General features: G+C 32.3%; 1 protein-coding gene across 2 annotated transcripts in view; it reads left to right on the forward strand.

The window, feature by feature from the left end:
* Phtf2 (putative homeodomain transcription factor 2) overlaps positions 1-13,132 on the forward strand; it is a 138,508-nt gene that overhangs the window by 68,041 nt on the left and 57,335 nt on the right. For both annotated transcript variants that reach the window (XM_027926341.3, XM_071613438.1), the window contains exons 3-5: positions 4,444-4,500; positions 10,093-10,162; positions 10,710-10,868. In XM_027926341.3, the coding sequence (XP_027782142.2) occupies positions 4,444-4,500; positions 10,093-10,162; positions 10,710-10,868 (286 nt within the window). The remainder of the gene's footprint in view (positions 1-4,443; positions 4,501-10,092; positions 10,163-10,709; positions 10,869-13,132) is intronic.

Genomic DNA, 13,132 nt, shown 5'->3' on the forward strand with positions numbered 1-13,132 from the left:
CTCTGTGGTGATTGACAACAGGATTCTCTTTTATAAAGAGAGGAAAAAAAAAAAACAAAAACCTGAACCTATGCCACAGGTGTTGTAATCATCTGTCTTGCCAGATTTCAGCCTGAAATAAAGTGAGGTCTTAGGCTAGAAGGGGTCTTTAGAATTCTTTAACTTCCTTTCTAGGATTCTTCCATCACCCTGATTTTATGATGCCTCTGATCTACTACATACACACATATCTGAAGAAACAATTTCTGGTAGTTCAGTCTGGATTCATACGTAAGTGTGATTTGTTAAGGCATTTGTATTACTAAGCAGTGCCATAAACAATCTCCTTCTGAATTCCATGCATTTAGGTTAATAGCACCCTCAGTTTTCTCCAAGAAAGCAGTCTGTTTGTTTCTATAAATAGAAGGTTAATTTTGGTGGTATGTTTAAAACAAAAGAAGTATGCTGCAAAGGGGAATTGATGCCTCCACTTAGATACTTTCACTTGTAATTGAAAATGACACTCAGAGCCAGGTGTGGTGGCACATGCCTAGAATCCCAGTGACTTAAGGAGGCTCAGGCAGGAGGATCAAAATTTGAGGCTAGCTTCAGCAGCAAAGCAAAACCCTGAATCACAAAGTAAAAATCAAAAACAAACAAACAAAAAAACTGGGAGTGTAACTCTGTGGTAAAGCTTCCCTAGGTTCAATCCCCAGTTAAAAAACAGAAAAAAGGGGTCATGGGTTGTAGTTCTATGGTAGAGCGCTTGCCTGGCGTGTGTGAGGCACTGGGTTCCATCCTCAGCACCACGTTAAAATAAAAGTGTTGTGTCCATCTACAACATAAACACACACACACACACACACACACACACACACACTCACTCACTCCTAGTTAAAAAAATTAAGACCCATAAGGCATTCTATTACAATGTAAGTTGTCTTACTCTCACCCATTCAATCTTTGAAAAAAAAAGTGTTTCTCTAAAACAAGCCATTTTATCCTATGAATTTTTATAGGAGTATCTACCCACCTTTTTTTTTTTTAAGGTTGCATTCTGCTATTTACAAGTAAAGTATCTGAACTTTCCAAAAGCTTTTCCACTTTTCCCCCACTGCTTTATTACAAGGTTTCTTAGACTTTCGGTACCTTTTTAAACCTTGGCGCTTTCAGTATCATGCTAGAATTGTACTGACATGCTTTTTTCCTTTTTCTTTCTTTCTTTCTTTTTTTTTTTTGGTGCCAGGGATTGAACCATGGAGTGCTTTACCACTGAGCCACATGCCCAGCTCTCTCCCCTCTTTTTAAAATGTTTTACTTTAAAACATGATGTTTTAGTAGCTTTTTCACTGCCTTGGACAAAGACCTAACAAGAACACAGAGAGGAGATGCAGTAGCACATCATGGCAGAAGAGTTTGATGGAGGATGGTGACTAAAGACATCACACCAGGAAACAGAACTTTGTTGAACAAGGACAAAATATAAACCCCAAAGGCATACCCGCAATGACCCACCTCTTGCCACCACACCATACCTGTCTATAGTGACCACTCAGTTAATCACTGTCGGGATTAATTCACTGATTGGGTTAAGGCTCTCATAACCAATCATTTCACCTCTAAACCTTTTTGCATTGACTCATACACGAACTTTTGGGGGATACCTCTTATCTAAACTATAACACAGGGTCTTGCTAAGTTGTTTAGGCCTTGCTACGTTGCTGAGGCTGACTTTGAACTTGTGAACCTCCTGCCTAGCTTCCCAAATTGCTGGGATTACAGATATATGCCACCATGACTGGCTGACATGCATTTTTTTATTTGGTCTATTGCATATGCATTATTTTATTTTCTCTGATTTTATGATTATGGAACATGTATCTTTATGTTCATCTTTTTGGATCATCTTGAAATAAAACCAATGTTCTTTTAAAGCGAATTTAAGCATTCTTTTGTGTAGGAAAATTAACTACTGTCAAATAACCATTAAAAACATATTAGGGGGCTGGGATTGTGGCTTAGTTTTAGAGTGTCTAGCACATGTGAGGCCCTGGGTTTGATCCTCAGCACCACATATAAATAAATAAAATAAAGGTATTGTATCCAACTACAACTAAAAAATAAATGTATTTCTAAAAAGAACATATCAGTACTTAGTCTTGGTTATGGTTTCACCAAAAAGTATGCAAGATGTTGAAATGGTTACACATTTTAAAAATTAATAATGATTGCATTAAACCCAGTCATTCTGAATTATCAACTTAGAGCAGAAATATTTATGTGGAATCTTTATTCCCATACTTACCTTTTCTGGTTTTAACCAAGATGCTTATTTGATTAAATTCAGAATTTAAAAGAGTTAGAATTGGTTACTACAGGTCAGCTCTACAATTAGACCTAAAAAGGTGCTTGTTACTTTTTTAGGGCTGCTTTCCTCTGTTTATAGAGATCAACAGAAGTTTCAGTTACATATACGTGAGTTGGCCAGTCCAGATAGCTTGGTCTATGTGTTTTAAAGTTTTTATTTTCATGTTATGTTGTATCATCATGTGATTTTTAAAAATAGGAAAGTCATACGAGGATGGGATTTGTAGAACTAAAATGATTAGTATGAATAAGATTATATACAAGAGAAAATAATAGAGATGAAGGGCTCTTTTGGAGTTACTTAGTAAATTATTTGACCTTCTTTATATCTAAATTGGTATTTTCAAATTCTCATTTCTTAAAATGAGATTACAAAAATAATGTGTAGATAAAAGGAACTTGGGGTAAAATGATTTAAGTCAGAAAATTCCCTCCTGAATTTCTTTTTTTTTTTTTTTAAGAATTTTTTAATATTTATTTTTTAGTGTTCAGTGGACACGACATCTTTGTTTGTATTGTCTGTGGTGCTGAGGGTCAAACCCGGGCCGCACGCATGCCAGGCAAGCGCGCTACCGCTTGAGCCACATCCCCAGCCCCCTCCTGCATTTCTTTACAATAGCTTTGCCTATCTTTGTATTTAGTCCTATAAGTGTAATTATCTCAAATATTTTAAATTTCTTAGAATTCTAATTTTCAATTAATAAAATAATGAAAATTCCATCATAATTATAGATTATTGGCCCATTTCAGTTTCTTATTGGGTTACAGAATTAATAGAATCTATATACAATAGGATCCAAGCAAAGAACCATGAGTAGGAGCAGTAAAAATGGCTTGTTCATCCTGTAGTTCAGAGACTTAAGAATCTAAGAGTAATGGACATAGAAGCTATAGGAAGTTTACTTCTTTTTTAAAATTTTACTTTTGATTCTTTCCCTGTGTCTTCATTTACTTCACAACTTTATGTTCTAATTTACACTTTTTTGTGTATTTGTACTAGAGATGGAACCCAGGGTCACTCTGTAACTGAGCTACATCCTCAGTCCTTTTCTGTTTTTTTGAGACAGGGTCCAAGTTATTTCCGGCCTCACTAAATTGCTGAGGCTGGCCTTGAACTTGGAATCCTTCAGTCTCAGCTTCCTAAGTCATTAGTATTACTGACTTGTGCCACTGTGCCTGACCTCAATTTAAACTTTAAGTGATAATTGTGGTCTGCATGTTTATGGACTTGCAATTCTGTGGAATATTAGTATTATTTTTTTAGAAAATAATTCCATAAAGGACTTACCACTTAGGAGATATTTTTTTTCTCAAATGTGCTAGTGCTATACCAATTGTGTTTGTTTTAAAATAAAGGGTTCCTGCTGAGCACACCTGTAATCTCAGCAACTGGTGAGATGACACGGAGGATTCCAAGTTCAAGGCCATTCTTAGCAATTTAATGAGACCCTATCTCAAAATAAAAAAATAAAAAGGGCTGGTGGTACAGCTCAGTGGTAAAGTACTTTTAGGTTAAATCCCTAGTACCAAAGTAAGTAAGTAAATAAAATAAAGGATAAATAAATAAATAAGTAAAGGATTCCCTAGGGCAGGGGTTTTCAAATATCAGAAAATCAGAGGGATTTTTTAAACAGATTTTTGAGCTCCATTCACTTCCAGATTTCTGACTTAGTAACTCTGGGGTAAAGTCTTAAGAATTCGTAATTCTAAGAAGTTCCAAGGTGATGGTAATATTGTTAGGCCTTAAATGATACTCTAAGAAGCACAGTTACTCTCATCATTATACATAATACATGTATGAAGATGTGAATTTGGTGTCAATATACCTTATATATAATCAGAGATATGATAAATTATTGTATAATGGTGTATTAAGAATTGTAATGCAAAATAAATAAATAAATAAATAATCATTTAAAAAAAGAAAAAGAATTAAGAATAATTGCACATAAAAAAAAAAGAACCACAGTTATACAGGATTTATTCCAGAAGTTTGAGACAGAACTAGATTTAATTTGTGCTGAATGAACACTGAGTACCTTGTAGTTCAAAATTGGGTATGCGCAATGATTGTTCAATGTCTTCATTTCTTCATAGATTGGAGCATATGATCAACAAATATGGGAAAAATCTGTTGAACAAAGAGAAATCAAGGTAACAAGTTTATTTCATTTTGTTTGTTTTGAAATATAATTCTATGAATTGATTATGTGTCACATTTTATTTAATATCTTTTTATATACTTTTAAGGTATAAATTAATATTATTATTTATTCTTTAAATAAGAAGTAAACTCTTTTTTTAAAAACAGCATAATCATGTCTTTACTGCTAATTATTTTTTGAGCTTTTTAGCATCTTTCCATTCTTTTAAAATTTAATTTCTAATGGTTATTTTTTGTTAGCTTTTTTCCCCTTTCACTTTTCACCTTATACTTCTAGTTTACTTTTCCTCCCTTATGATGCTGTCATTGCTCTGTACAGTTTATTAAACTGGTAAGTGTTTTAGGATTTTTCCCGCCTGAATGATCCTGTGCAAATGCTGCTCTGCTTGAGATCTGCTTTTGGTGCTACTAACAGAATGACTTGGACGCAAAAAGAGTCGCTGAAAAGTTGGTCATTTTTGAAAAGAATTTAGAAAAATAAAACATTAATTAAATATCTTCATAGTAAGCATTTTCTTCTTGAACATGCAGCTACCTCATATGTTGATGTGATATTCTCCTAGGCTACCTTGCTGGCATGAAAACTATTTTTAAACTAAATTTGTTGTTTCTCAGCATTTTTTTTTTTCGATAATAAGATTTATATATATTTTTTCATTTGCAAAGATACTAATCAGTGTGTTCCTGCACGAGCTGAATTTAATTTGGGCCCTACCAGAGTCTGTTTAGTTTACTTGACATTCTGTTTTATAGAAAGGTTTATGTTACAGTGAAAACTAGATCTATAGATATTTCACAATCTGTTTTTTAAAAATCTGCCAATATTTAACTATAATAAAGAGCAAGATTCTTTGACATTTGTTAATTTTAATCTTTACACTTTTTTTTTTTAATGAAGATTTGATACATTTAAGGGTGGGGCATGTAGCTCAGTGGAAGAGCACCTATTTAGCATGTGAAAAGCGCTAGGTTCTATTCCCAGCACTGCAAAATTAAAAGAATGAATACACTTAATAAAGTTGTTACGCGTTAAATATAGGATTTAAGTCAGGAGGATAGAAAGATGAGGTCGGTTACAGTTTTGTAGGTAAGATATGTAATTGAAAATGACATAAATTCAGAGACACTTGTGTAAGTCTCTATAGGGAATGCAGAGGGAGGCAGCCCTGGGGAGGTTAGGAGAAATTTAATAGAGGAAGTAGTTCTTGAACAGAGTTTGACAGACTTTGGGGAGGCAAATGGTGAAGACATTACAGACTGATGAAGAACATATAAAAATATAAAGAAAAGAAGAAACATGACTGAATCAGGAATACTCAAAGAGTTTGACTTGGAAATAGATTGGATTGAGGAAGGATTTAAGGATGATTATGCATAAAACTAGAAAAGAAAATGGAAGTTAAATTATGAAGGGTCTTGAATACCTAACCCAAGAATTTAGACATAATCTGGAAAAAAGTGGGGTTGACACTGAAAGAATTTTTTTAATTGATTTTATTATATTTTTATAAATACACGACAACAGTGGAATACATTACAATCCTTATTACACAAATAGAGCACAGTTTTTTGTATCTCTGTATACAAAGTATGTTCACATCAACTTATGCCATTATACATGTACTTTTTTTTACTTTACAATTCTTAATTCACATATATACCACAATTTTTCATATCTCATGTTTGTATATAAGGTGTGTGTTTTTAAAAATTGTGTTGACATGCAATTCAAGTCTTTCTATTTATTTATTTATTACATGACAATAGTGGAATGCATTATATTCATAATTATCCATTCACAGCACAATTTTTGTAACTCTGTATATAAAGTATGTTCACGCCAAATTATGCCATTATACATGAGCTCTCTTTTTTTGCATTACAATTCTTAATATACCTTTATAATACAATTTATCATATCTCTGATTGTATATAAGGTATGTTGACTCCAAATTCACATCTTCATACATGTATTTTGTATAATGTACTTTGTATAACGATAACCATTACATTCCACCAACTATTTTTCTTAAGCATTTTAGAAATTATAACTAAAATTTCATTTTATTCTCTGATCACTTTGGCCCAAATTTAAAAGTAAATATATAAAAAGAAACTCTGGTGTGCTATTTCATAGTTGCAGTTGCATGATTATAGATAACAGTAATGTACTGTATATTTTAAAAAGCTAGATGAAAGGATTTTGAAGGTTTTTACCATAAATGTTTCCCCACACATGTTTGGGGAAATAGATATGCTTACCCTGATTTAAACGTTGTGCAATCTGTGCATGCATCAGAACATCACACAGTATCCGTAAATCTGTGCAATTTTTATGTGTTGATTGAAAAAAAAAAAAAAAAGAAACTTAAATGCAGAATTTCCCTCATAGCTCCTAGATTTTAAAAGCTTCAACAAAAAGCTTATGAAATCTTTATTTATTGACAGAGGAAAAAGGAGATGGAGGGGAGAAAAGGATTTTTAGAAAGTGAAACTGATATTTCTGTCCTTGATGTATTCTAAGTATTACAGTAACTCCATGCATAGGAAGTCTACTTACTAATAAAAGAACTTTATAAACTTAAGCAGCCTTCGTTAATTTTGGAGGTCAATATTATCTGTGTATTTGGGGATTTTTAAAAAATACACAACTTCATAGTATTTGAGTCACTGCACTATGGAAAACAAACATACTATGAGTTTAAATGTACATTCAAAAAAGAATATTTCATTTTGACTCTAGCATGTTAATTACATTTATACTGTTTGTTTCTGTTTTCTACTTTGTGCATAAATGAGTAGTTTCAAAAATTTCATTCTTTTTTTAAATTTCATTTTTTGTTTGTTTGCTTAACTTTGTGCAGGTTATGATTATAGCTAGGAATACTTTGTCTGAATGCAGTTTACCCCAAATCAATTTAAAATTTTCCAACTTAAAATGTCTACTTAATTAAAATCATGTTTTATGAATACTCACATCATTGTTGCCCCCAACGCTAAGGATTGAACCCTGGGCCTGGGGCATGCTAGGCAAAACTCTACCACAGAGCTATATTCTCAACTCCAATATTTTTCATTTTTATGACTAAAATTATTAATTTTCAATTTATCAATGTAAGTTTTTACTTTTTAAAAACCCTTTAAATATTCTGATAGACTCCCTTGAAAGGGAAGTTTTACTGAAACTGGCCGTTAAGGTGTGGCTCTATAATATAGCTCAAAATAAATGTTTTAATAGAATGTAAAATAGGAAATGAACCAAGTATATACAAGGTCAAGTAGAATGAGCATGTTGAAAACCAGCATAGTTGTGTAAATCAAGACCATTTACTGTTTTTCTGGTTAGTTATTAAAAGACTTTTTGATAAAAATTTTAGGTTTACAACAATAAACTATGTCTCAGATTAGTCAGAAAACACTGGCAATAATGGTTATTCTAAAGTTAGAGAAAGACTTATGATAGAAGTAAATGTAAACATATTGCTGTTTTTTTTTAATTCTTGGCACAATAAAGGTAAAATACCATAATAATAAACTTTATACCAAATCAAAACAGTGCTTTATTAATGAAATTTTGTTTAAATGTATGTATTAGAATTGTCTTTCCAGTTTGCAAAATCTTGTAAATGATTTATAATCTGTTAGCTACCCTATAGTTACATCAAAATGAAAGTAAAGTACAGAAGCAATGGATTCTCATTATTTGGTAATTATATTCTTGAAAGTCACCACAAACACTGAATTGGTGGTGAATACTGAACCATTGCTCCTAAGGGAAATAGGTTTCTCTAAGCCTTAGGTCATAACATCTTTGTCAACTGATCAGTATATAACTTTGTTTTATGTATGTTTCTGTGTTAAGATCCCTTATTTAATATACATTGTTGATTTTTATTAACAATAAACTTATGACCAGTAATGCTGTAAGTCAGGTTTAAAATGGAGGTTATGCTGGCATGGTGGTACATGCTCATAATCCTAACAATTTGGGAGGTTGAGGCAGGAGGGTCACAAGTTCAAAGCTAGCCTCAGCAACTTAGTGAGGCCCTATGCAATTTAACAGGACCCTGTCTCAAAATGAAAAATAAAAAGGGATGGGAATATGGCTCAATGATTAAGCACCCCTTGGTTAAATCCTGGCACTGTAAGTGAAAGAACAAATAAATAAATAAATGGAGCTTATCTGACACACATTTTCTCTGGAAGGCACATCACAGCTTTCTTGCACTTAGGAACACTAGACGGCACTGCACGGTGTATGGGGTCATTTAAAAAAAAACTGCCAATAAAAAGCACAAAAATGTGAAGAACAAAAAACTAAAACAGACTGGAAAGAGAACTTGTTTACAGTAATGAGAGCTCAAACAAAAAGGCAGAGTGTTGTCTTGTATGGCCTCAGCTGAGAATGTGCATGTTGGGAGCCTAAAAATTTTTTCCACTCTGCAAATAAGGGCAAAAGGACTAAACATATGGATTTAGGGATACGAGTAACAATAAGTGTATTTGCAAATATAGAATCTGAGAATGTAAGGATCAACTATCTATATATTGCTTTATCTTCAAACCTGACCCCCCACCCCCTTTTTGTTTTGTATCTTTGGGTAGTTTGCAACTTTAGCTGTACGGAGCATATGAAAAAGTTCAAAGGTTAATTACATCTTGAAGTCAGGGTACATTATTGGTTTAGATGTATAAGTTCTGACCTTAAATACTGCCTCTGGTTTTAGATGTAAACAGTTCTTAAATCTGATTTTAACTTTATTGTTCATTGTTACTTGGATTAGGACCAAAGAAAATATTTACTGCAAAGTTGGTTGTTTAATTGAATGTCTTCTGAGGAATTTAACCTAAGCTTACAATTCTTAACATATTAGGTCTTAAGTAATAACATAATTCATTTTTCCCCACTAATTTTGACCACCCCCACCCCACCCCTGCACTCTCTACACTGAAAGCAGAAATTTAATTTTAGCCAGTGGTCAATAATTTCAAGTGTAAATTAATTCAATTCACAAAAACTGCCTCTTCTTCCGTTGGCATATGGACATAGTGCAACCCTAAGATGTACATAATCCTCTCTGGGGCTCAGCTGATACCCCCATAACATGCTAGCATTTGCTGAGAAGTTTACATCTCTGTCTAGTTCTTAGCTCTATGATTTACTGCTTCCTGTAGCAACACCTCAACATCACATCTTGAGGGCCTTCAGGGCTACTGCTCACCCCATCCTGAACCCTCTCCTGATGACAATCTGGGGCCAGTATAGTCTCTTGAACCATCTAGACTGTACACCCAAATTTGCTTGGTGTAGTCATAATCTTTGTATTAAAATTTTACTATTAGTAATGAACTGTCTTTGCATGTTACACAAATCCCTAAACATATCCTTTTAGAAAAACAAATTTATTACAATACTATAATTATGTTCCACTTGTAACAAATGCAAAATATATCTTTTTGTTTGGTGTATTACTTAAAGATTTTATATTAAATTGAAATCCTTAGAAGTTAATTCTTTTATGCTGTTCTAGACTAAGAGATTAACATGTACAAATTTCAGTACTACTATTTATATATTGCAGGGGTTAAGAAATAAACCAAAGAAAACAGCACATGTGAAACCAGACCTCATAGATGTTGATCTTGTAAGAGGTGAGTCTTCAATAAATAAATGCTTTATATAAGGAGACATTGACTTTGAAGAAGCAATTTTAAAATAGGTTAGATATATACACTTTTAGAAGTAAAAGCAGTTTGAGCTGACATGAGAACAGGAATAGCATAAAAAAGAGAGAATGGAAGATAAATACCTTTGAGTAGCTTTTCCTCCCACTAAATATCACTGAAATAAGTATAAAAGATAGCAGTTCATGTTGCTTAGCAAAGCATAGCACTTTGTTATAAAAATTAAAGTGGCAATTTGTAATTCCTAACTGAAATTGACATTTGAATACTATATTATATTTATAAAATATGTGGGAAAAATTCTATTATTTCAACTAATAATCTTTTTCAGAGTATTTGAGTTATCATATTAAGATACTATGATGAATATTTTTTAAAGTGACTACTCCCTAAATTGGATGTTTCTTACTTGTAGTACAGAATAAAATTACACATGTGTGGTTTTTCAAACAGTGACATTTTTTTCTGTAGGGAAATAAATGTAGTCTGTCATTGTATTTTACCTTTTTTTCAGGGTCTGCATTTGCTAAGGCAAAGCCTGAAAGTCCTTGGACTTCTCTGACCAGAAAGGGAATTGTTCGAGTTGTATTTTTTCCCTTTTTCTTTCGCTGGTGGTTACAAGTAACATCAAAGGTCATCTTTTTCTGGCTTCTTGTCCTTTATCTTCTTCAAGGTATAATTAAGTGATGGAAATGCAATTTGCTTTTAGCTTTCAGGGATGTTATATTTTTAGATTTACTAAGGCTTTGTTCTAAACATATACTAACTACTACCTAGAATGAAGTGAGTATGAATATGTTAACAAGAGAAAGCTAGTTTAGTATTAAAAATGTTTGAGAAAATAAGGCAGTATTTTCCAATATGATTATGCAAAAATTTAAATCAGTGTATGGCTAAAGAATTTTCTTTTTCTTTCTTTTATACTGGGGATTGAACCCAGGGACACTTTACAACTTTACAGTCTATTTACAGACTTTACAGTCTATTTATTATTATTATTATTATTATTATTATTATTATTATTATTTTATTCTACTTAGTTGTACATCACAGCAGAATGCATTTCAGTTTGTACACAAATGGATTGCAACATTTCCCTTCTTTGGTTGTATACAGTGTAGAGATGCACTATCCGTGCAATCATATGTGTACCTAGGGTAATGATGTTCATCTCATTCTACCAAAAACTTTTTTGGTGCTTCGCATTAGAACCCACAGCCTTGTGCATGTGAGGCAAGCACTCTCCAACTGAGCTATATCCCAACCCCCAACCTTTTTTATTTTTTATTTTGAGGCAGATTCTTGCTAAGTCACTCAAACTGGTCTTGCAGTCCTCCTGCCTCAGCTCTGGAGTTGCTGTGATTATAGAGGTACACCACTGCATCTAGCTGTGAGGGGATTTTCTAAAGTTAAAAAAAAAATCTTTAAAATGCATCTGCCGCCATATGTACACACACACACAAGTCTTTTTTTTTTTTTTTTAATACAACCTATGCAAGTTCATTTTTCCTGCCTAAAGCATGGTTCATTTTTCTGTACCTTTTACTATGGTGATCTGAACTAGCCTCATTCTGTATTGAAATTTTATATATCGTGCACTGAGTACTTTGTCAGATTATTACTTAATTCTCACAGTAACCCAATGAAATATATTTCTAGCTTATAGATATGGGACCTGAAAGATCTGCAAATTCAAAGCCACACAATCACCAGGTGTAATAGTGTACACCTACAACTCTAAGTCTTCTGACTCAGAGCCAGACACTAACAACTCAGTTACACTGCCTCCCAACACAGCAGCATTCTAGTGCACAATCATAGCATCATTATACAACATGACATATATAGTATTACAGACTATTTGGAGACTAACGAAGAAACAACTCACATTTCATCCCATTAACAAAGCAATTATTTTAATTTGGTTGATGATATAAAATAATATGAAATTTGGTTGATAAATAAAATAAGAAAAGCTTGTCTCTTTAATGTTACCTTAAAAAAATTATTTCAGTCCTGAATGATTATTTCTATATGTTTATCAATGGATTCTATGTAAGATTCTTGATACATTGTAAGTAAATGAAAATAAAAATTAGACTTAAAAGTTGTTTCTTCTAGCCCAAGGGGTGTGTGTGTGTGTGTGTGTGTGTGTGTGTGTAGACTATGAGGATTTTGTGATTGTTACTAGAATTTTTGTTTTGTTTTGCATTGTAAGGGAATGAACCTATCCCTCCCACATTCTAGGCAAGTACTCTACCAATAAGGTAAACAACAGCCCTGTTTTTTCTGATTAAAGATATTTGTTCATGGCAGAAAATTTGGAAATATAGAAAAAACTAAAGAAAAAAAACCTATTCATAATCTTGCCTTTCAGTTTACCTTATAACATTTTTATATTGTTGAGAGTACTTTGCAAAAACAGTTTTATATAAATGTAATATATATATATATATATATATATATATATATATATATATATATATAGTCTAATGTCAAAGTGTCAGTCTATGTGTATGATTTTAAATTACTAGAAAGCATCTCATTGTACATCAGTATTTGGCATTTAAACTGTTTGCTCTCTTTTATTATTATAATTCTGAAGTAAACATTTATGAAGCTTTTCTTATTTTATTTTCTTATTGTAGATTCTTAGAGTGTATGAAATTCTAATTGTTTTTAAAATGGTGATATTTTTGTTAATGCTTTCCATGACAGTTCTTTTAAATTTTTCTGATCAAACATTTTCTGGGTATTGTTACCTGATATTTTGTTAAACTAAATGTTGACTTATATACATCATCATATTTACCCATGAATACGATAGGCATTTCATTGTAATATGTACATTACAATGATCACACTTAACAAAATGAACAAAATGTCCTAATATTAAAATTTTCTGCTTATTCAGAATTAGATACTCATAGACACTGG

This window comes from Marmota flaviventris, chromosome 1 (assembly GCF_047511675.1).
Source record: "Marmota flaviventris isolate mMarFla1 chromosome 1, mMarFla1.hap1, whole genome shotgun sequence".
NCBI classification, from domain to species: domain Eukaryota; kingdom Metazoa; phylum Chordata; class Mammalia; order Rodentia; family Sciuridae; genus Marmota; species Marmota flaviventris.